This window comes from Scleropages formosus, chromosome 6 (genome assembly GCF_900964775.1).
Source record: "Scleropages formosus chromosome 6, fSclFor1.1, whole genome shotgun sequence".
Classification (NCBI taxonomy): Eukaryota; Metazoa; Chordata; class Actinopteri; order Osteoglossiformes; family Osteoglossidae; genus Scleropages; species Scleropages formosus.
This window is the reverse complement of record NC_041811.1, coordinates 33,101,201-33,125,961: the sequence shown is the minus strand read 5'-3', so window position 1 is coordinate 33,125,961 and position 24,761 is coordinate 33,101,201. Positions and strand designations below refer to the sequence as shown.

General features: G+C 44.5%; 3 protein-coding genes across 4 annotated transcripts; 1 reads left to right on the top strand and 2 right to left on the bottom strand.

Annotated features, from left to right (window-relative positions):
• Positions 1-372: 372 nt before the first annotated feature.
• On the bottom strand, positions 373-15,829 carry dgcr2 (DiGeorge syndrome critical region gene 2). 2 transcript variants are annotated; one of them, XM_018754774.2, is made up of 11 exons: positions 15,263-15,829; positions 11,877-11,909; positions 10,427-10,549; positions 7,994-8,080; positions 7,313-7,523; positions 6,929-7,005; positions 6,508-6,690; positions 6,072-6,275; positions 4,330-4,482; positions 3,697-3,933; positions 373-3,117 (listed from the first exon to the last, which is right to left on the bottom strand). In XM_018754774.2, exons 1-11 carry the CDS (start codon positions 15,342-15,344, stop codon positions 2,909-2,911), a joined length of 1,599 nt encoding a protein of 532 aa, XP_018610290.1. In that variant the 5' UTR covers positions 15,345-15,829; the 3' UTR covers positions 373-2,908. The 2 variants fall into 2 exon arrangements, with proteins under 2 accessions (XP_018610290.1, XP_018610299.1); XM_018754783.2 differs by lacking the exon at positions 11,877-11,909.
• A 975-nt stretch (positions 15,830-16,804) lies between these two features.
• tssk6 (testis-specific serine kinase 6) lies at positions 16,805-17,798 on the top strand. The gene has a single exon (XM_018749835.1). It carries the CDS (start codon positions 16,860-16,862, stop codon positions 17,796-17,798), a length of 939 nt encoding a protein of 312 aa, XP_018605351.1. The 5' UTR covers positions 16,805-16,859.
• A 423-nt stretch (positions 17,799-18,221) lies between these two features.
• Positions 18,222-24,658, bottom strand: ess2 (ess-2 splicing factor homolog). Its single transcript, XM_018749509.2, has 10 exons — positions 24,309-24,658; positions 22,779-22,947; positions 21,708-21,806; positions 21,075-21,247; positions 20,588-20,705; positions 20,348-20,478; positions 20,062-20,164; positions 19,699-19,808; positions 19,147-19,262; positions 18,222-18,809 (listed from the first exon to the last, which is right to left on the bottom strand). Exons 1-10 carry the CDS (start codon positions 24,453-24,455, stop codon positions 18,530-18,532), a joined length of 1,446 nt encoding a protein of 481 aa, XP_018605025.1. The 5' UTR covers positions 24,456-24,658; the 3' UTR covers positions 18,222-18,529.
• Positions 24,659-24,761: the final 103 nt, after the last annotated feature.

Genomic DNA, 24,761 nt, shown 5'->3' with positions numbered 1-24,761 from the left:
CGCGTGCCCACACATGCTGCGACTACAGATTCGTCCCGTTGCAGTGGTTCTTCGTAGGGATCAGTATCAGGCGTGAATGGAAGGGATTCTCGTCGCGGTCGGACACCTCCGCAGGTGCGTGCGTTCAAATCCCGCTTCTCTCCCTCTCCGCTCTAAGGGCTCGTGTTACATGTGTAGCGTCACTGCCGCGCGCCTTCGGCGTTTCCCGCCACCTGCGCGATTTCCGCTTGGCTTCGCACTCAAACACGTGTAGAGGGAAGAGGAAAATCCTCATCGATCGCCGACAAAAACGAGGAAAACGTGGGATCGAGGGCTGAAAATGACAAAGTACACATCTCACTTGGATTAAAAATAGAAATACTGAATTCGAGTGGAAAAGCAACTCAGTTTTCTCGGTACAGTTTATTTGGCATTTGATTACATATACAGCTACGTCAGAAGAAAAAAAACATGGTCCAATGAGGGGGACAATTAGAGATTAATACAAAAATACATAAAACAGATTCAGAAACAAATCATGTCAAATGTTCCATTCTACACAAGCCCTTGGTTTGAAAATCCTTGGTACCATCACAGTTTATGCCAGTTGAAAAAGTTCTCATTACAGGATTGGAATGAAGTCATTGAAAACCTACTAAAGAACCAAAAAGCAAACACCTTGGTGCCTTATCCTGCGAACAAAGTGTCCTTTTTTGTTTATCCCAACTTGGGTACCAGTACTGTCTCTACATGGCCAAATAGTGAAACATGCACATCGTTTAAGCAAACATGGAAAGACATTTGAGCCACAGATTGCGACCGCTTACCCAAGCATGCGCACGAGAGAGACCAACAAGCGGCACCCCGTAGGACCCCAAAGTGCTCCACACAGTATCGTTCTGTAGTAGAGTCACTGCCATCATACCTTGTGTTGTGTGTTTTATACAAGGGTCACTATTAGCTGTGCTCTTGGATTGTGTGTACTGGGGTATACAAGGTCAATGTTCTAAATAAATTTGAATTTCCAATGTTCTAAAGAAGATTGTCAAAAACTAAAGATAAGGAGAAAAAAAAAAATCCATGCTGATAGTTTCTGCCGAGACCCTGACGGCAATGGATGGACTGCCATTTTTCGGAGCACAATGTCTTTCCACCTTCTGGGTGACCTCTGGAACCTCCAGCTAAATAAGCACAGCTCAGACAAAGGCTGGGGAAAAAAACCCAGAGCCACAGGGTTTATTGAGCAAAACATTCCCAGCAGATATCAGGAGCCTGAAGGTTGGTAAAACTGTTCCTAACGCTACTGAACTAAATGGATCTCTAAGATTGTCACATTTGCAATGGTATTAAAATAATGTAAATTACCGGAACAAACCGTTACGGCAAACTTTCATGTTCCTGGACACCAGATGGACTGAATGTCAGTCTACCATGATTTGACACGCAGTCCAGCCATAACTGCGTGAAACTATGAGGCCAAAGTACGAGTCTAGTATTTCAGTTTACCTTTCCAGTCTAATCACTCCAGTCCAAAAATTAATGATTTAAATACTGCTTTGGCAAACCCATTTTTAGCCACTGCCATATGGCCCATTGTTTAATCCAAATGAAATGTGATACAGAACCATCACTAAAAAACAAACTATTAAAGTTCCTCTCATCCCTACATTCATGTATTTTTCTCTTTTCATAAAAAAAAAAAAAAAGTTTAGATACTTCAGAATTTCATAAAAGCATAGTGTAAAGTGTCTCGGTTCTTCCACATTATTAAGCAACAGACTGGACCGGTAAAGACTTGTTTTGTTGAAAGAGTTTTATAAAGAAAGTCCATTAGTTGAGACACATACAACTGAAAAAATGTTTATTACACAGAGGATAGAAAAGTGTTTGGAGATGTGATGTTATTCCATTGTTCTCCAATCCTTTTGTAAGATAAAGGTAATTCATACATCAGTAACAACTACAACAAGTAACCTAAAACTAAAGAAAAAGAAAAATGTGATCTGTCCCCGCTTTCTCACTACTGCCACCAGAAAAATGGCAATGTTGGAATCCACATCAACTGTTCCAGCTGTAACTTACGTTTTAACACCTCATAGCAAAGAGGAATAAAAATTCCACATTTTGTCTATCTGGAGAGAGCAAAATACTGCTAACCAGTGCTCTTACATCTTGCTCACAACGCGCAACCATTTCACCAGTATTATGGCAGAACTGAGCCAAGGGTAACTGTACCTCTGTTCACTAAGTCTCACTGTAGCGTGTGACTGTGTCTCCGTCTGTTCATACTCAGTCAGGACCGTCAAGTCTCTTGACAGACACACTTTCACATGTCGTGTTTTCAGCAGATGCCAACAGGTTGTTTGGCGCCTTTCTTGAGGATGCAAAATGCACTTGCAAACGTCAGCTTGCCCAACTGCTCCTGAGTTCACTTGACAGAGATATTGCACACAGCCTTTTGTGAAAATGCCACCTGCCTGTGGAAGGGATTTGAAGAGCGAAGAGTGACGTCATGTGGGTCTTAAGCTCTCTCCTGCCCGCCAGCCAAGGACGACATCACTCTCCAGTGTATTTTGAGGACTTCAACTGTGATGCAGACACTGGCTGACAAAGGGCACCTTTCCAATAAAATGTTTTCTCACATGGTATTTTCCGACCACTTCCTGCTTTGCGCTGGCTTTTGTTCACGCTGGAGCAAATGGATGAGTTTTGTCGAGAACACAAGGACAATGGTTCTCAGGGTGAGGGCGACAAAACAAAAGGGGTTTGTTAGCTTCTTCCTCAAAGAGCCTCTTTTAAAGGTCAAGTGTTTGTTTCCTCTCTCGTCTGGCATGAGCATGCCTTCCTCCCCCCTTTTCCAGCTCCTGTGTGACACAGCATGGCGCCTCTCTCCATCACTCTCTTCCCTTCTCTTAGCTGCTTAGCTTCTCTACACAGCAGTGCTGAGGGAGGGACTGCTGGGTGAGGCGTCATCACTGGGCGTGTCAGGACCCACCAGGAGAGTGCTGCTGTCAACAGAGTCCTCACGGGTGCCCCGGGGGGGTTGTGAGTGCAAGCCCTCCACTGGGCCACCCAATCGAGCATCTGCATCTTCAGTGTTCGGCCCATCAATGCTGGGTGACTCAGCAACACTCCTCCCTGGACAGAGAAGGACCAAGGTGACCATTACTCCCGCAGAGGACTTTGATATGGGCCCATTTTTTCGGGAGGAACCGCAACAATTCTATTTATTCCTGTTATTCAAACTATTCAAAGCCCTACGTTTATACAGGAAGGGGAACTCCATTCGAAAAGACAGAAATCAGCGACACCACCGAACACACAGTCGTCCTTTGATTGCACCACAAGAATATGATCAGTAAGGAGAAAAACATATTTCTAGAAACCAAAATCAACTCTTTTGAAAGTACCACTACTAGTACCATTACAAATAATACTATCATTATTACTAGCTGTAGCTTATTGTGCATTTGACTAGTTTTTACAGGTCAAAATTCCATTCTGGAATTATTTGGATTTGTGAGATTTTGGACCAGCAGCCAGTAGGTGAAATGTCTATGTCCTGAAGTACCTCCTGATACCAGCTGTTCTGCCGGAATGGCAGAAATAGACAGAGGTAAATAAACCAAAGCACCATATTTCATGTTTGGTATGAGACCAAATGTAAGCAACAGTGTCAAGTGAACAGGTGGGTATGGACAGTGTGTGCACCATTACCCAGATCAACGTAAAGGATGCTCTCTGGATTGATGGAGTCCTCATAGGATGGTGGGGGATCGTCCGGGTGCTGCATGTCAGGGTATTTGTATGCTGCGTAGGGCGGTGGGGGCTCCTGAAAATGGAAGGCGCCCCCCTCTCCATCGTCAGACAGGTGCAAGGGGGTGAGGCCGGTGCCAAAGGCGTCAGGGCCGTACTCAAAACCGGGCACCCTGTGGCCCAGGTTGAAATGGTGCACTGCGGGAGAGAGCATCATTATTTAGTATCTCAATAGATAATAGACCCTAAAGTACAATTCATATATTTTTCAGCTTGTTTACAAACAGGTATGTTAAAATACTTTTCCAAAGTTCCAGTTACAAACAGGTTTTTACTAATGACTTATAAAAATCAAAATATAAATAGCTAACACTATAGCTGAAGCAGTATTTTCAGAATAACTTCACTAACTTATTCGACTTAACACCAGTGTTATTAGAACTACTTAGTGCTCTGTAAAACCGTTTTGGCAATTCAGGAGTCTGCCCTGAATAAAATGCCACTGGAATTGAAGGTGAAACACCAAACAAAGGCAGGGGGGCACAGGGGAGGCACGGGGCTTGTCGTGGAAGGTGGTTCTAAGCGATTGCTTACGGTTGCCTCCAATGAGCGTCTCAATGCGTTGCCGTCGCCGCTGCCGAAGTCGGTGCACCATGAAGAGCAGCAGCGAGAGGATGAGGAAAGATGAGATGCAGCTAACAATGAGACGCATGCCACTGGCCATGGAGTCGAAGAGACTGCTGCCATCTGGGGGACAGGAGAAGGTAGGGGGTCAAACTTTCTTGTTTTGCATTGCTGTGCACCTCATATCATAGCCACAATACGGTGACCAAAATTAGTGTCAATCAACTCAGGGTTATTTACGAGACAAAAACAAACAGTAAAACAAATTGTAAAACCGAGTAAAATACAACTCAAAAGAGCCTCAGTGGAAGACTAATAGGAGCTGCAGCTAAATGTCGCTGCCTCGTGGCTAAACAGGTTTTGGGGAGCACAAAGGATCCTCTGTTAATAACGAGACGTGTTTCAAAACATCCAACATATTTAGAATAATCTGTAATGAGCCATTTTCAGGGATTTTTAAGAACATGCCCAAAACAATGGACAAATCAAAATACTGCAATAATATACATATTGTAATATTTATTACAAGTGTGTATGAGTGCTCATGGACTACTTTCAATGAGTATGAAAACATGCAGCCAGAAATTCAAGACATTCATAACATTAACTGAAGATACCAGTGGGTGTGAACTGAATGTATTTGATCACACCATGTTTTCTTAAACAAGGTTGTGGTTACAGGTTTTACTCCCACTTGCATCCAAGACATCCTGTGTTGGTCTACTCCTGTCTGTACATTATGCAGGCTTAAAATTATATTTACATTTACTCATTATTCATACTCATTTAATGTAAAGCTACCTACAATTATTTGCCCATTTACACAGCTGGGTAATTTAACTGGAGAGATTTATGATAAGTACCCTGCTCAAGGGTACTACAGCAGGAGGTGAGACTTGAGCCTGTGAACTTTGGATCCAAATGCAGCAGCTCTAACCACTGTGCTTCCAGCTGTGCCGAATAATTAAGTAATAAATATTAAATATTACAATTAAGCATCTGGACAGAATAATATCACGCTATGAAACAAGTTGTTTCACAAAGGCTCAGTATAGGTAGACATATGTGTATATAAAAGCTAGACCTGTCCAGGTAAATATTTGAATATGTAGCTTTTTAGGTCCCACAACTGCTTTAGTTAAACACCAGACCAAAGAAAAAGGTTACAAACATTAAAAAAATAAAAAAAAAAAGTTCAGGTCTTAACAGCACTTCTCATTCTTAGAAAGGACAGCAGGGGGCACAGCAGTTATACATTCACATTCCAACTGTATAACAAAACAGAATATCAAAAAAAATCTTAGGTGTGCTTTAAGTCCACAGCCACTCCAGGTATCAGAGGCTAAAGGTTTACTGGAGGGACATTTATTTAAGTCCTCAAAACCCCTTCCCTATAAAAACGTATGTGTCACTTGGTCCGAACTATTTGTCTTTCTAAATAAATGTGTGCTACTATACACAAAAGGAATTTATTTTTGATTTCCTTCTTACACCACAACCAAAATTCTTTTTCTAAAAAATATGGAATGCAGTCTGATTACTCTTACTCTGTGTTACTGTGACACAGTGCTGTACTGTTAATTGATTTAAAAAGGAAAAAAAAAAAAAAAAGGTTACTGAACAATGACTAAATAATTAACAGCCAAAACCTAAAAGCAGAATGGAAGCAAAATGTAAAGTCAACAAAATAAAAATTATTACACTTTTTGTACCTGGGTCCAAGCAGGTGAACTTGCAGCACTCACGGGGGTCTTTGCGGAAGTGCTGGCAGCCTTGGGGCCTCTCGCACAGTGCTGCCACGCACATCTCTGGCTCACCATTGTGACACGTACAGCTCAGGCAGGGGTCGTCCCCCTTCGGGGTGAAGTAGTACCCCTCGCTCACCACATTGTCCTTGATGTCCACACATGTCTGCCCTGGCCACCCACAAGGAGAGGAGTGTGTTAGGGACAACAGGCAGGCATGGAGCAACATACTAAAACATACACAGTAAGTCATCACATTCTCACACTCAGAAACATACCTCCCTGGACAAACCACAGCAAAGGATATACAAATATCTTTACGTATGAATGCTACCTGATCAGCACAGGCCAACTGTGCATGATTACGGATGATCAAATAAACGTGAAGATCCAAAGTACGTACTGCGCTTGCACAGGAAAGGAAACTTCTTGTAGCAGTTCTCAGCATGCCAGCTGTGGAGGCCTCGCTCATTCATACTCCTGATCTGAAAGCGCTGCAGCTGGGCACAGAAGACACTGTCCTGGCTGGGAAGACTCTCACCTAAGCTTGTCAGGCCCTCGGGGGGCAGGAACACTTGCATGGATCCTGGAGGGAGATGGTGGAAGGGAGATGTGGTGTGAGGACAGAACCAACATTCAACACACAGGGCTATCCAACTGTTTAATAAACATACCATATCTTTATAAATGCACTGTATCCACACATACAAACACCTACAAACTGCATGTCTCAATATGATGGTAAGTGAAGCAGAACATGCTGTGATTTTACATGGTCATTGTGGTAGAACAATATTGCACCACACAGTACTGTGCTCACGCACCTTTATACGCCACCTCCCAACGGCCCTCCAGGGAATGGTTCTGGTTGGTGATGACATATTGGTAACCCACCCAGAACCTGCAGCACAAACCACAAGATACTCTTGGAACGAGAAAACAACGCTCTCACCCAAAACAATCAGGAGCTGAAAATGAAACCTTCAGGACCAAACTAATGTTTAGTCCGTGTGCATCACGGTATTCCGAAAATGCTTATATTATACGATCACTGCTAAACATTTCATCGCTTGGGACAAAGGCACTAAAATAAACTTCTGTGTAAGAAACCAAAAAAAACTGGATGTGTTTAAACCAGCTGTAACTGAACAATAAAAACACACAAAGCATTTACCCAAACCGTCAGCGCTGACAAGTCAGCCACTCACTTGCACTGATCCTTGCGCTCGCACACCTTCTCATCAAAGTCCACCTCAATCTTGAGAATGAACTGCAGCTCCTCATTGGTGCCAAAGGTGGCCAGTGAGCCGTTTACTTTCTGGCAAGTTTCCACAGCCTGCCAGTAGTTCTCGTTACTCAGGTAGACCTTGTAGCAACTGGCCGTCTTCTCATAGTGGTGCCAACCAGTCGGGCATTTCTCTGGTGTGATCAGGGAACATGAGTTATGCCACCTTTCACAATGTCCCTCAATGTCTTTGTTCATCAGAACCACTAACTTTGTCTACTTAGGAGAAGGACCGTAAGCATACAGATGTCCTGGAAACCATATGTTCTTAACTAGTCACTGAGAGCAAACTTAATATCTTATACTTCCTCCCAAACATATGCATCTAAAAACAATTTCTATTCCACCCCCTCCAGCCTCCATCCTTTGTACTGACATATTTTACAACAGTTTTCCTGGAGCAAGGTGCTAGTATACCAGATATCTACCTAGTAAGAGGACAGACTTTTTGTTAGCTGAAGGACAACAACAATCTGAAACCAGTGCCGAAATTAACTGCAGAATTCCTCAGTGTTGATAAGACACAGATGCAGGGGCAGGGACTGCTTCTACTTTAAAACATGGATAATGGACATGGGCTCAAGAGGAGGGGTGCAAGCCTTACTGTTGAAGCGTACAGGCTGGGCCACTCCCATGACATCCTCCACCGGGTCAAAGCCATTGCCATAGCGAAACCTTTCCTCCTGTATGGCTGGGTTGAGATTTCAGAAAAGGCAAAACATTATAACTGCCCAAATAGCTTGGTAGTAACACTAGTATAGGGTAATACATTCACAAGCTTTTTAATATCTAAAAATTTAACATTCAGAATATGTAAAATCAGCTGATATCTTTTACAAGGTCATTCAGTTTTATGACAGTTCTGAAAAATTTCAAAACTACATTCTGAAGGAATGTTGTGTCAAGCAGAAACAACATATCTGGAAAACTGATCATCATAAGTGTAAAACATGTTGCAAACAGACACCAAGGTTCAACGAACAACCTTGAGTAGCAGCTTTGAGACAACAATTGGAGGTGAGCACACCAAAGAGTGCATATCTGAAAAGCTTCTTCCATTACAGGTGAGAGACCTCCACATTGCTGGCTACTCATCACTAATGTCCCATCAGATGAAGAGCAACTCTAGGTTTACCACTCAGATGATACCATATCAAATGGCCTGCAGCCTGATAAAAGCATCCCAGTGAACTTCATACGCCACATATTCAGTTGACTTTTCAACTTGTCACGTGGTTACACGTAACAGCAAGCGACACACAGCAAACCTGTGGTAGATGATCCCAGGCAGAGAGCTTATACATACATCGGCAACTGTGGGGATTTTGAGAATTGTGGACAATGGAATTTTATTTTTAGCCACCTTCATAAGCAAGTGTCCACAGAGATTCAAACAAATGATACATCCAACAGGTGAAGTAAGAACATACACAGAACACACACACACACACACACACACACTGTCTGAAACCATTTGTCCCGAGCACGGTCGCAGCGAACTGGAGCCTAACCCGGCAACAGAGGGCGCAAGGCTGAAGAGGGAGGGGACACACCCAGGACGGGATGCCAGTCCGCTGCAAGGCACCCCAAGCAGGACTCGAACCCTAAGAAACTCTGCCCCAGACAATTCCCGCTGAATAGGGTGGCAAATATTTTCAAGCTGTGCTCAAATGCAAACAGATGCTTACAGATACAATTATATATGGTCCAACACTGTGGAGTTGGAAGCCATAGCAAAACATTCAGCATCAGAAATCCAGGTACAGGTGAAGACCAATTCAGAACAAAAAAGTACTGAAAAATCAACGATGGCCCAGTAGCAGGGTCATGAGAGACAGTCTTTCAACTGACTTTCAACAAAAAGGTACTGAAAAAAAATCTGGCAACTTTCAAGACGGACTGAAGAAAAGGAGAACACAGGAACAAAAGAAAATTTTTACCCAACCCATAAAGAAGCAGTTAATTTTACCTGCTGAAACTTCCCCCAGTTTATAAGAGGCATTTTACAGCCTCTCTGTATCATACTGAGAATCCAATACTGCTGTCACTGCAGCAGACCAACACAAACTTGTACAGACTGAGAAAGTACACTCAGCACTTTTATCGAGGCCACACACTTTCAAAGATTAATCTTCATTAAAACCCTTGTGAAAAGCTCGCCCATGTGAGAACAACTTGCAGAAGCAGTCATTAAACGTAATCGATGGCACCGCTCAGTGGAATCCGGATCACGTCAACCCTTCTGGGTAATTACGAGTTCGTACAGGCCAAAGACATCAATCCACATGGTAGAGGCTGGCAGCTGGAACCCGAGACTTCATCTTCAAGCACAGTTGGCAGGCAGTAGGAAGGACAGCGGTTAAGAACTGTCACGTTGAAATTACAGAAACCTGGGTTCCAATCCCAACTCCTGGTGTATTACCCTTCCACAAGGTATCAGCCCTGAATTACTCCAGTAAAAACTACCAAGCTGCATAAGTGGGTAAATAACTAAGTAGTTTAGTACAGTGTATCTAACACTGGAAACTGCTTGGAAGAAAAGCTTGAGCTAAATGAATAAATTAAAAAAATAATACTGGGGTGAGTGACAAAACTGCATTTGCTACATTCAGTGCACAGCAGTAGAGTTTCTCTTGACCTATACAATGTCCTTGCTGGTCTATTTTCGCTGTGAAAAATGGTTTGGTTAGTGAGCTGTGCCTCGGATTTTGCTTCTGTCATCAAGCTATGCCCTTGTCGAAATATATGTGCACTGCAGCACACATTATCTCATGCCAAATTAAACTAATTACATTAATCATGCTAATGACTGACGTGCTTAAATATATGTAAACTGAAGCAGAACTCATTTAGGGAAATGATGAGCAGGAAATGAGAAGCTTGTTTATGAGGGGTGGCTGAGCTAAACATGACAACAAGGTGAGCCAGCTGCAGTGTATATTATTCTCCCAAGAGGGTACAAATACCACTGCTGGAGGAATGCAATGTAACAGCCCTGCAGAGAGGTGGCGCTGGGGAGCAGAAACTGCGCACTTACGGGGGCAGTCCAGCTCATCGCTCTTGTCCTCACAGGCAGTCCAGCCGTCACACTGCCAGGACAGGGGGATGCACTGCAACTTCCCGCTGCGACATGGGAACTGCTCCGGGCCGCAGCGCAGCTCTGGAACACAGCAGAGAGTTACATACATGGCGGACGTGCGGTCTGACGCTTCACTGACGCGGTAAATCAATGCAACCTCACAGCACACCATACATAGACAGACAAACAAATTACACTGAACTGGCAAAAGAATTAAAATACTATTTCGAAAAATCCTTTGTTAGACAGTTCATAAACAATCTCATGTCACCACATTATGGTTTATAGGTCAAAGCCTATGGAAGAATAATCAGTTTTGGCAAAGATCAACCACTTCACCCACAATATTTTTCAATCAGAACATCTGGCACAGACATCAGTGTCAAGTGCCAATGGAACAGTAAGTGACTTCCAGGAGAGTTCAAGGGTTAGACATAAGGCTGGCGGGTTACTTGTGTCTTGCAGGAGATTTTTAACACATCCACTGTTAAGGTCTTTCACAAAGATTTCCTATAACACCATCCATGGGCGCAGTTTTAAAAAGGTCAGCAATGGCTTGTCATTCAGCAGAATACAGGATTTAGAGACTTTCAGGAAAAACTAAACCAATGCATTGACTGACAATGTTGTATACATCATTCACCGTGGTTCATGGGAATCTGGACATTGGAAATGACTTCTTACACAATAAACTATAAAACCATTTTATATTGAAGGCTTCTAGGACAACAGGATGTTTTTCCCCAAAACACTGCACTGCTACTGGATGAGCCAGGTCAGGATGTTGTGACCACCATGTTAAATATAGCTGATAAGTGATAGCAGCACAAACTGCCCCTAGCAACCAAAGTGCCTCTGCTGGTGTAAACTCAGCTGTAACATAGAAGTGCCCACATCTCCCAAGTTGCCTTCCTTTTCACAGCATATAAAGGTGTAGAAGAGAGAACATGTAGGAAACCTCACTGTAACCTCAAAACAATTCTGTAGAACTTCTTGCAGGTTATTATATTGTTGCCTAGGCAACAAATGCTTTTATCCCATGTAACTGACTATTTTACCCGTTTGCACAACTCAATATTCAACTGAAGCTACACAGATCAAATGTCATACATAAGGGTAGCAGAGCAGGAGTCTTGCTGGGACTTGAACGAGACTACAAGTCACCATCCTTACACTCTGCACTGCCTACTGTCCTTAATGACAAGTAGTAAAGCAACAGTTTGTGTACAAATGCCAACCAGTAAAATGAAGAACATTGTTTGGGTTTTTGTTTTCTTCTGACATTTTGACAGTCAAAGCCTTAACCAGTTTGGGAATTTAATAGAAGCAATACAGCACTTCACATGGGTTCCTGTGTCACATTTCCATGATCAGTTTGCTTTTTGATGGGGAGGAACATGCTGCTTACCTGACATTAAACGTGCCAGAGCTAGCCGTGGACCTGAAACATAGCACAAAAACACTTTCTGTGATTCAAAACAGAAAAAAGAGCAGGACTAGGGATTACTGGTAGCCTTTCTACCATAGACAGTACAATCAACAGTGAGGTAATTCTACACTCAACAGAAAACAGAACACAAACTGTACAGTAGCCTCATTGCAGATTGTAATGGTGCAACAGCCAAAAGAAATTAAACTGCTCGAGAAACTGAGCTCTTCTCTTTAGTCACCCACAGCTGTGAGTTTCCCAAAAGGCCTATGACGCAAAGGAGTTCTAAGCACTTTCTTCTTCCTGGCCTGGCTGCAGGACATCCAAAAACTAACAAAGCAGGAGCGTCATTCTTTTCCTGCAGAAAATCAGTGAAAGGCAGCATAGCGGATAGCGCTGGTGCCTCACAGCACTTGTGTTGTGCAGCTGGATGCAACTCTGATCCCAGCTCAGCCTGTGTGGAGTTTGCCTGTTTTCCCAGTGTTTGCCTGGGTTTCCTCTGGGAGCTCCTGTTTCCTCCCACAGCCTAAAGAGACATCTATCAGGCAAACTGATGACTATACTGCCTGAGGTGTGAGTATACGTGTGTTACATTGCTCTGTTGTATAGATGTTGAAATTATCGCAGGGAGTTTAATGCACTGCAGCGCAACTCACATTCTAAGTCACCTTGGATAAAGATGTCAGCAAAATACTACAGTAATAATCCTAAAACATCTTGGGGAAAAGCATCTTCTAAAGGATCAAATATGAATGGAATGTAAGTAACATTTGGAAAGAGCACTTAATTACAACTTTTAGTTAAGACTGCTATAAATCCAAAGCTAACGTAGTGTGTGCAGTGTGTACAGTTTGCCCTAGCATTAATACGGCTGTTTCACAGCATGTCAAAGACCAGCATGAGCAGGGATTAGGAGCTTAGGCAACAGCGCGGTGATGGGACAGCGGGTGGTCGTGTAACTGTGAATATAAAAGACTTACAGGCTGTCAGTTCAAATCCCAACACAAGTGTTGTCCTTAACCTTTACAATAATTTCTCAGCAACTGAGCACATTGTCACGACCCGTCTCACCCCTACACACTTCATAAAGGGGACTTCCTAACACCCGACCATTTCAGAATGACATATCACAAAGCTACAAATTTAAATTTATATTGACAGGTCTTCATAAGCTAAATGATGCAGGCTAAGTAGGAGCTATATTACTGGGGGAACATGTTTTTAAAAAAATTTTTTTAAAAATCCCAGGACTTCCTCACAGTACACTAATCCTTAGTTTTTATGACATGCATGTTACTCTTTTATAGGACAAAAATAGCTAAATGGTAGGTAGTAAAATACAACAAACCAATGCAATAATGCAAGGAAGAAAAAAAAAAAAAAAAAAAAATCTTACAATGTGGTCACCACATGTCACAACCTATCAAGGATTTAAACTTAAAACAAAGCTTTTTCAGAAACGTGGAATCCTCCAGTCGACCTAGTCGGACCACACTGTTTAAGGTACATATGAAAAGTTAGATCAAGAACAAAGGAGAGGTTGTCTCTACGTACGCTGAGTGGTTTTTTCCCCCCACTTCATGGAAGTCTGGTTTACATTAGATCACAAAATAAAGAAACACATCAGTGCCAATGACGGTAAGAGAACGCACGCCTGCTTGTTCATCCACCTACATCCACACGTAGTAACCGCTCGGCACAGGGAGAGGTGTGTTTGGGGTGGGCACTGTGACATGACCTTACTGCTGCCCCCACACGTCTCCCGGCTGGCAGGAGGAGGTGCTGTGGAACGCAGCCCAAAGTGACCTCAGTGTGGAAGAAAACAGCTGCCCTGTGTGAATCTCTAACACACACACACACACACACACACACCACCAGGGCCCTGCTTTTCTCCTGGGAAAGTGTTCTGTACCTTGAGTCAGGGGAGGAAACATGTCCCGATCCGGGTCCAAGCAAGTCCAACTTGCCCCAATAACACCAGTAACATAACAGTAACATCATCAGTGTATTATTGCTCTGAGTGACGTTAAGAATACATCTTTCAGCACCTCTGACATTTTGACACTGCACTGTCGTCAACAGGATACTTTCTGGAGTGAACGAGGCCACGCAGCTGTCAACACGGTTGGCACTGTGAGTAGCGTTGCTCTTTCAGTGCCTGGGTAGTGTGAGAGGACATGGGTTTGATCCTCACTCAGTCTGTGTGGAGTTTGCGTGTTCTCCTCGTGTCTGCGTGGGTTCCCTCAAGGTGCTCTGGTTTCCTCCCACAGTCCACAGACATGTGGTTCAGGTTCACCTATAGTGTGTAAGTGACAGAGAGAGTGTGTGTGTGTGTGTGTGTGTTCCACTGATAGTATGGATGAGTGACCCAGTAAGTAGTGTATTTAGCGGTGTAAATCACTGCGGTGAATAAGGTGTGTGGGCTGATAACACTACGTAGAATTCATTGGAAGTCGCTTTGGAGAAAAGCGTCGGATAAATAAATAAATGTAAACACATTGCGTGGGCTCGCGCTCGGAGCGAGGCGCGCGCTCCGTGCTGCGCAGCTCGGCCTCCCTCCGCAGTGTGTGCGACTCTGTGAGTGAGAGAGCGCAGCCCGACCGCACACGGCCACTCATTGTGGAAACACTAGGTCTACTAGTTATCACGGGCAGTTGCGCCCCCACAAATAAATAAACGAACAAAACGTTTTTTAAGCAAGTCTGCTGTGCAGGCCGGCGAAGGGCATCAGCGCCGCTAGTACAGGGACCCCCGGGCCAGCAAGCTTAGCCTAGGGGCCGAGCAGCGGTCCCTTTCCCCCGAAGCTCGGAAGGCCGGGCTGTGTGTGTGTGTGTGTCGGTGTGTGCTCACACAGTGAGTGTGTGTGTGTGTGTGTGCGCGCTCAACCCCCCGAGCAGTCCGAAGCGCTACAACACACTCGGTTCGTCCCGCCGCAGCGGCGGCTCGAGTTCGCTGTCCACACCGCCGCCCACATCTTTCTTACCCGTGCTTTGGACCTCAAACACGCACTAAAACACCGCTCCTCGACACACTTCACCTGTTTACTTGCCGCAGGAGTTCATATATACAGACACGAATTTATAGCAAGGAAAACAGGCCGTTTTCTGCCGAATCAACTTGACTATCAGGCGCCTTAATCGCCTCAGCAAGAGACTCAGACGGCGGCGCGAGGAAACGTCGCGCCCGCGCTGGAGTCTCCACACACGGATTAGCGGAGTGTGCGTGTCTGGCTTTGCGAATCATGGATGTCCGTTTAAATCCCGATCGCAGACGAGACGGACGAGGCCGGGCAAAGACTCTCTCCACCCCGGGCATAGCGACGCGTCTGCAGCCGGCCGGAGGAGCCGCTTGTCTGTCCGCCTTACCTGCCCGCGGCGGGTCCGTCAAAGTGAGGGCGAAGAGCAGAGAGAGAAGGGCGAACGTGCTGCTGTCGGGCTTCGGCAACATGTCATTTATCCTCCATTCATCATAGCAGTCCTACGAGCGAAATAAATGTGTATAACCGCGAGGGCGTCTCCAGGAGACACGCGTCCGACTACACACTGAAATACGCAGAAGGACCAAGCGCGCCTCTCAGTTGCGCTCTATTCCAGGGGCATTTCCAAAGAAAACAAGATGGCTCCCGCTCCCATCACAGCAGCGCAGCAACTGCACGGGCTGCGGGCAGGAGGCGGTTCCCCGGGTGCTGCACTGTCCTGCGCAGCTGGGAGCTCACAGAGCTCGCGGAGTCGAGTACAGTGCAGTACAGTACAGTACAGTACACTGCGAAGAGAAATGAGACAGCGCCGCGATGCAAGAACGCATAGTAACTTCAGGAATTATAAATAATCCATGCTGCTGCATTTAACAGCGGCTTCGGCACAGTACAGGCAAATTATAGTAGAATATAGTATAGGTGGTGCAGTGGGTTGGACCGGGTCCTGCTCTCCAGTGGGTCTGGGGTTCGAGTCCCGCTTCGGGTGCCTTGCGACGGACTGGCGTCCCGTCCTGGGTGTGTCCCCTCCCCCTCTGGCCTTACGCCCTGTGTTACTGGGTAGACTCCGGTTCCTCACGACCCCGTATGGGACAAGCGGTTCCGAAAATGTGTGTGTGTATTGTAGTATATAGTCAATATACTGTATAGAAAACGCGATGTCCCATAAATGCTTAAATACACGAATTCAAGAAGCATAACGGGCGAAACACGTGCAACACAATGTCCAATACCACCGGTATGACGCCAGATATTTGTGTAAAACTCCTCCGAGTATTTATCATGTTGCCCCCCCCCCATTCCAGTTGATAACGAATTCCTTTACAATGATCAAGCAAGAAAAACAGCTGGTAAACAGCACACACACAATATATACCTGGGCGATGCGATCGTGAAAACACTGATTGACTGAAGTAACGGATCACGGAAAAGTGAAGTATTTTGGAGCCGTTCCGACGTTTCACGGCGCTTTACAGACAGGGACGCAAACGGCGAAACTCGCATCAAAAGTTCGGGAGACGCTGACAGCGCGCGACGTGCTTCTCAAATATTAAAATCTACACCGTAGTTCTACCGAAAACTCCCAAACAAGTTTCTAGGCAGAATCACATTTCACACCGCAAGACCTTTTTTTTAAAATATTATTATAAAACGCACACTTCTGTCACGCCATGCCTTGATGATTAAAGCTGTCAGATATTAATGTGCGGTATTATATGAAATATTTCTGAATAGATGGGGGCAAATATGAGAACCTGAGCGCGGATCAAGTGTTTTTGACACACTTCGGAGAACAATGGGGAAAGAACGTTGTCGCATTGTGACGCAACTTCACCTGTGGTTTCAGCGTGTAATTGCGTGTTGGAGATTAAAAAGAGAGAGAGAGAGAGAGAGAGAGAGAGAGAGAAAAAAAAAAAAAAAAAAAAAAAAAAAAACTTATCGATCGGTATCTAAGAGAAACACATGAAGCCTGGGGACAGGGACCGGACATGGGCGACGCGTCGGTGCTGAAGAGACGAGGCTACACGTTGGGCTCCAGCTTAGGAGAAGGCTCCTACGCCAAGGTGAAGTCCGCTTTCTCGGAGCGCCTGCAGACCCAGGTCGCGATCAAGATCATCGATAAGAAAAACGCGCCCCCTGACATCTTGGAGAAGTTCCTTCCGCGAGAGCTTGAAATCCTTGCCACGCTCAACCATTGCAACATCGTGAAGATGCTGGAGATCTTCGAGATCTCCAACAGGAAGGTGTACATGGTCATGGAGCTCGGTGCGCAAGGGGACCTCCTGGACCTGATCAAGCTCAGAGGTGCCTTGTCGCAAGACCTCAGCAGGAAACTTTTTGGGCAGCTCTCCATGGCCGTCAAGTTCATCCACGACCTGGACATCGTTCACAGGGATCTGAAATGCGAGAACTTGCTGCTGGACGACGACTTCAACCTGAAGGTGTCGGATTTTGGGTTCAGCAGGAGAGTGGACTACGACGACGGCGGGAAAATGATCCTGAGCAAGACCTTCTGCGGCTCCGCAGCCTATGCTGCTCCAGAGGTCCTGCAGGGGATCCCATACAACCCAAAACTGCATGATGTCTGGAGCATGGGAGTGGTTCTCTTCATCATGGTCTGTGGATCCATGCCCTACGACGATTCCAACATCAAACAGATGATCAAGGTACAATGGGAACAGCGTCTAGAGTTCCCCACTTCCACAGCAGTACCGCAGGAGTGCAAAGACCTCATCTATGGCATGTTGCAGCCTGATGTGGCAAGGCGTATACAAATAGGCAATATTGTTCAACATTCCTGGCTACAAGGAAGGAAAACACAGGATCCTGGTAGGACAGATCAAGAGGAGCCATCCACTTCAAGAGCACTGCCTAGAAAAGAAGTCAAAGCTGAAAGTAAGGCAGCGAAGAAAGACAAGAAATCATGACCTTAAATAAACGGCAATGGATCCAAAGTGGATCACAATGCTGAGTCAGATGTACATTTCGTTGCCAGCTGCACTGGACTGGACCTGCCAAACCGTCAAAGTAGAAGTCTTCCCGAGAAGTCAGCACTAGTAGTATGTGTCTTCACAGGGGACTTCAAATGGTTAGCCGGTACAGAGAATAAATTAATAATTAAATGAAATAAATGGAAAAATCCTCAGCGAGAAATACCTTGACTTGCATTTTTTTCCCCCCAATATGCACATATGTATTATTTGAAAAGATTTCACACTGATAGTTGGCAAGAGAACATATTTTTCATCTCAACTGAATTGAGGCAAAAAAAAAAAAAAAAAAACGTTTAGAAAATACACATTTTGTTTAAAATGTTTTGTCTATTTAAAAACAGCCAGTCAACTGAATAAACTGTACAAAATATTTTAATTGCCCACAAATCCTTTCCATTTACCCAACGCCCAACTGAAATAAGTTTATTTACAACTGTGCTCAGTTCTGCAAACACAATACATTTAGTGGAAACACTGAAAAACACTGGACCTCGCTTGATTATGGGAAAATCTGAAATTTATGCACAGCCAAGTTTCCCATACTTATAACGCATCTTCCCTCAGAGTTCAGAATTCAGTTATTTCGATGACTGTAGTCATATTTAAAAACCCAGAACAGCAGCTCTAGGTTGCACTCGGTATAATTTTAACTTCTCAGGAGGCAGTCAGAAGAAATCAGAGGCCTTCTTCCTTTTAGGAAGCTGCAGGAGGTCATCTGTAATGGAGGCGGGGTCAGGGGACACGGGGGTCCTGGCGCTGGTTGGTGTTGGGGTGCCCGTCGGGGTTCTCAGGCCCCCCAGTGGCGTCTTGCCACCTGTGGCTCTGTGCGATGGTGATGGGGTGTAGCTGGCCCTCAGGGCCTTGTCTGTGTACTTGCTGGACGTCCTGTTCACAAGCCTCTGCAGCGCTGGGGATAATGCAGGACTCAGGCCCTTCGGAGTGAGGCTAAAACAACCAGAAGCAGTCATATCAGAAACTGCTGCGCCAAACGTGTTTGTCTGTGCAACCCTCGAAAAAGCACCTTGAGCCGTTCCATAAAAGTAACAAGAACTGACCCAGAAGAAACATTTCATGGTCAGATTAGTGCATTACAGCACAAACGATACACATGTAGCAAAAAAAATGGCTTTTGAATACAACTGGATATATTTTCAAACTTCAGAAATTCAAATTAGAAACCAAGTCTGTGGCGAAATATCAAAAGCGCACATTTTAATAAGGGTTTTTAATCTTGCCGGCGTTACAGTTAAAAACAGGTAATTTATGTGAAGCCAGCCCTGACCTTGCTAAGTTTTCCGTGACCTTTCGCAGTGCCTCTTGTTTTTTTGCCCGCTTTTTGGCAGCTGCTTCGTTGGCCATTTTCAGTCCCAGCCTCTCTCTCCGTCCGGGTTCGGGAATCTGCCGGACACACACAACTCGGTAAACACGCTGCCGTCTTCAAACGGAGCACTTGTTAACCGCGTCCATAACTGGTTTATTTCCTTTGCTGTATTAGTGATCAACAGTTAAGTTCTCATTGCAGTCTGCTGTACACATCAAGTACAGCACCAGCTGTATACCGTGTATACAGAGATTCAGCAGTCAACTAAGGTTGAAGGTTTAAAACCTGCAAAATGAGCTCCTTTTTTTCTAGGGCTGTAGGTACAATAGTGGTTAAGGTCATGGACCTGTAACCTGAAGGCTTCTGGTTTCAGCCTGCTGCTGCTGTGTAATCCTTGAGCTGGGTACATAGAAATTTGCTCAAATACCCAACTGTATTAAATAATTAGCGACAAACCCCAAAGCCATAAACACTTCACTGAGATTCTGGCCAGTTGACAAGGATCCACTCTACCTTGAAGGATGGGCCAAGGTTCCTCTCTGTATAAGGGGTGTCTGACCCCTCAAGGCGGAAGGGGGTGCTTTCAATCTCACCCCATGTCATCAAGGGTGACTCTGCCACACCTGCAGGAGGGAAATCTCATCACAACACACTTCCCTTACATGTGTGTCGGAGAGGGAGATGAAGACCTGACCGGGACTGGTTTCCTGTCCACAGGACACACTTCCATACCAAAGATTCCCTGAGCAACAGACATCAGCATACAGAGCAATATCTTCAAACTTCCATAGTATGCCCACGAGTAGTGAAATGCCCCATGTTCCAAGAGCCTATCTGTGTAAGACTGAAACACGTACTAAGCGTGTGAGCACTTACCAGGAGCAGGTGAAGGAGTTCCTTCAAAACCATATCCGTTCACTTTGGGCGACTCATGGGGGATGAGCTCTTTGCCGTCTGGCCCGACTTTTCCCTGCTTGAACTGAACAAAGAAATACGTATGACATGAGCTCATCAGGAGCACATAAGTCCAGTGTCTTTAACTTCAAGCCTCAGACATTTAAGTGACGATTACGCCATTGAAAATGTAATGAAACGACTACTGACTAATCAGTGACGAGATTTGCGTCTCGCTGCTTCCAACAAGGCCTGGCAGGAGGCTCACCTGTGCATTGAGGGCAGCGGCCTGTTGCAGCTGGCTTCTGTTCAGCGCCTTGCTGAAAGGGTCCCCCAGGAAGCGGGTATTTTTGTGGACCACCTCCCGTGGTTTCTTGAAGACCGTGTCATCCTTGACTCCTATAAGACATTTTTTTGCTTTTTAGTCTTAATCTTCTTTCACCGATAGATGTGCTACTGTGATAAGGGACGGAAAAGGGCAGAGTGAGAGACCCTCGGTGAAACTCACCCTCTGGATAATACATCAGGGCATTTTTTGCTTTGTACTCCCACGTCTCCATGCCAGCCTTCCCAGACTCTATAGCCTGCTGCTCAGCGGACGGCAGAGCTAGATTCTCATCTCGCCGCTGTAGGAGAAATTGAGAAATACAAAAGTGTAAATAAAAGTGGACGGCATGTTGGCAAAAGCATAAGCCTGATGGCTGCCAGTGCAAGTGTGAGAAAGGATGCTGATGCAGACCCCTGAAGAATTGTACTTATCAATCAACCTGGTAAATCATCCAGCTACTATAATGACCACAGTAACACTAATGAAAACACATTAATGCAATGAACAGCTACATCAGCCTAGGGGAATGAATCTACACGACTGGCAGATGTTAAAATCCCAGTTTTTGGTGTTCATGCCATCCTGTTTCCAGAGATCCAAATAGAGCCAAACATTTATTTAATAAATAAATCAACAAACAAAAGCACCCTGAACCATTCATACTCACCTGCTTGTACTCCAGCTCTGCCTCATACATCCAGGCATGCTTCAGTTTCTCCTTCTCCTTAGCAAGCTCCATGATCTGCTCGAAAGAGACGTGGTCCTCGCTTGTGTTTTTTGCCAGGAAGCGATCGAGGGCCGGGAGCTCTTTCTCCTCTTCCTGTTCCCCCTCATTATGTTCTGCAGGAATGGAAAGCATAATACCATTACTTACTGGTTTATCCAAAGACTCATTATCAAGTACGCCATCTCATGAGGGAGAACATCTCAGTGACTTTGGAATATTTCAGACACCAGAACACACTGCCACAAGGGGAAACATGAAGCGGAAGGTAATTATCACAGTTCAAGGGCACTGAGCAAGAAAACATACAGTTATATACCAAACCCTATGAATCTGCAATCTCTGTTAATAATAAGCAACTACTCAAATCAGTCTTACAAATTCAAAAAGTTCATTACTCTTTATATCGTTGTTCAAATCAACTGAAAGGGAGTTTTTTTTTTTTTTTTTTTTTAACAGGGTAAATTAAGTGATAGCATTGTCCTACTGCAGTTCTGAATACAATTACCACAGATCTATATATGAGGTTCCAAAAGAGGCCAATGACGTGTGCGAGATTGTCATTTCGGTCCGCACCTTCTTCAGCAGCTCTGCTCCCATGATTGGGTTTGTTGAGAGACAAAGATGGAGAGGTAGGACGACCCTCTGGAGTTTCAAACGTAGCTGGGGTCACATCTAAAGCAGAACAGACAAACAGACATGCAGTATTAAATACATGTAGTAATAAGTACGGTAATCCCCTGAAACTCAACAACTGTATGACTAAAAAAGAGAAATGAGCAGATGATATACAGTAACCTCAGGAGATACATCCATTCGAGCCATCAGAGTTTGACTTTACGAAGACTTTTGTTTACTACCAATAGGTCTACTAGAGGAATTTCCACACATTTCGAAAGACTGAATTTGGAATTCAGCAGACGAGCAGCATGACATATGTACATTTATTCACGTAGCAGACACTTTTCTGTACAATGAATTACAGTGATCATTAACTAGTATACAACTCACACCTTTATCCAAGGTGACTTACACTAGACACTGCACCAAACTCCCGACATTCGTTTGCACACCTACATGCCAGAATAATGCAACACAAACACACACACACACAAATTCAGAGTCACCAATCCCCAAGACGCACATCTTTGTTTTCAAGACAAACGGAGAAACACAGATTGAACAGGAATGAAACCCGTGTCCAATTGCGCAGCCCAGGCACTGTGAGACACCATGTCAGTTTGTTTGGAATGTGATTTAATTTGCATTGTTTTCCTATGTTTTTTTGTCTTTACTGAGTATTATATTTATGTATTTTTGTGGGCAGTTAAATGTGTGGCTCTGAAACAGTTGAACAGCTGAGCCAGACAGACAGACAATATTAGAGTAGTTAAAGAGAAGGAAAGAGCAGTGCTATCTTGTGTTATGATAACAAATGCTGAAGTAAATGTCAACTTTAACGTGATTCGGTGACATTTTACTATAAATTGATAGTCATAGGACTTGTGAATGCATAAAAATGTTTACCATCAAAACAAATGCCAATATCTCGTAGTAGCTCCTTGCAAAGGTTTTCCTTTGTGTCACCAACTTCGACCACAGTGTACAGTCGCGGTATAATCAACAGGTGAAGAATGAAGAACCTACACGGGATAGAGTTGCACGGCGTGGACTTGACCAAAGAAGAGCCGTATTTAATGGCGATCTCCCTCATTTTCTCCAGATCCCCGGTTTCCTCAGCTTCCAAGTAGTCCTTCTGCGCGCGAAGTTTGGTCACGTCGGGGAAGAAATCTCTCTGGATGATTTTTTCCAAACTCTAAAGAAAGGAGTAAATGTGCTGATTACGCCGCTTTTGTCCAAATGAAAGATACACACTTGTCATCGACCTGAAACAACAATCGCAAGTGTGTTCAGGGTCTTCTGTCACTATGTTGTTGCATAGAAGCTGCTCTAGCCTGACGCAATTTCCTCTGGGATAAACAAAGTCCTGATGGGATAATAATCGCACTTTATTAATCTCTGTAGGGAAGTTCCTTTAGACTGCCACTGCAATGGCACCAGACATCTCTTGGGGCTGTGGGAGGAAACTCATGGAAACACAGGGAGAACATGCAAACTCCACACAGACGGAGCAGGATTCAAATTCGTGGTCTCTCACGCCTTCCAGGCGATGCGAGACAGCGGCATGAAACACCATGTTCATCTAAGACATTTACTTGGACAGTGCAATTGAGAAATTATAGTAAACAATAATATCAACTATAATCAATAATATATGATAATTACTAGCAAAATCTACCAGTGCAAGTTGCAGTTACAACCATTTTAACACGAAGGGGAATGAAAAGCTTACAATTTTTGTTACAATTTAGAATTAAAAGCGTAGACTGAAATTGGGTGGCACGACAAGTAGAACTGCTGTGTCACAGCGCCTTGGTGGTGGGAGAGGACATGGGTTTAACCCCCGCCCAGTCTGTGTGGAATTTGCATGTTCTCCCCGTGTCTGCGTGGGTTTCCTCTGGGTGCTCTGGTTTCCATCCACACTCCAAAGACATACTGTTCAGGTTCACCCATAGTGTGCGAGTGACAGAGTGTGTGTGTTCCACTGATGTATGGATGAGTGACCCAGTGCAAGTAGTGTGTCTAGCAGTGTAAGTCACCGCGGTAAATAAGGTGGGTGGGCTGATAACACTAATATCCACTGGAAGTCACTGTGGAGGAAAGCATCTGATAAATAAATGGAAAAACCTGAAAAGACATTTATTTCTACATAAAATAGCAAATCATATTAACAGCAAAGGATACAATAAAAAAGATAATGAATATGAAAAACCCAAACTTTATCCCCAGTTAATTTATATATAGTTTTAGACGAAAAATGAACAGAAAGAGTGATAAATAGCAGTATCAATAATCAAACAACGTGACATGATCCCCATAGCGAAAAAAAAAAAAAAAAAAAAAACACGGCTCTTCAGACGAGGTCCAACCAGCCATTTCTGAGCCAAACAATATCTGACCGGAGGGAAAAGTCCCCAAGATTTATAAGAAAAGTCATAAATCATGGAATAATTCATAAAGATCCCTAAAGCAGAGCGCACTAGCACAGCCGTCGCGTATTCTGCGGCTAGTATTACATTTATCCAGTTCATTTAAGTGTGCGAACAGCGCTAGTACCTCGACGTAGCTGTCTTCGTCCAGCACCTTCCTTTTGGGCGCTCTCTCCTCCGTCTTCTCCTCCGTCTTCTCTGGCTTCTCCTCGGCCGCCTGTCTGACGAGCAGCGCCCCGGACACGGAGCGAAGTTTCTCCTCGCTTCCCATCATGATCGTCACCTACCGACGATAACTAGAATCGGCAGCGAGCGACCTTCCCTAATTCTCACTACTCGACTTTATTCGTATTTTACTGTCAGTGTGGTTCTTAAAAAACCACACAATAGCGCTTACGTACGGCAAATATGAAAACAAAAAATGTAATCAACCGTCCCAGACCACCGACTCTCTACACATCTCATATTGTTGTCAGAACGTTTTCGCAACAGAAAAGCGGATGTGACGTTAAGGAAGTTGCGAGGCGGAATAGCATTTTATCGAGGGTGTTTCTGGGAATTGTAGGTTGTACAACGCGCC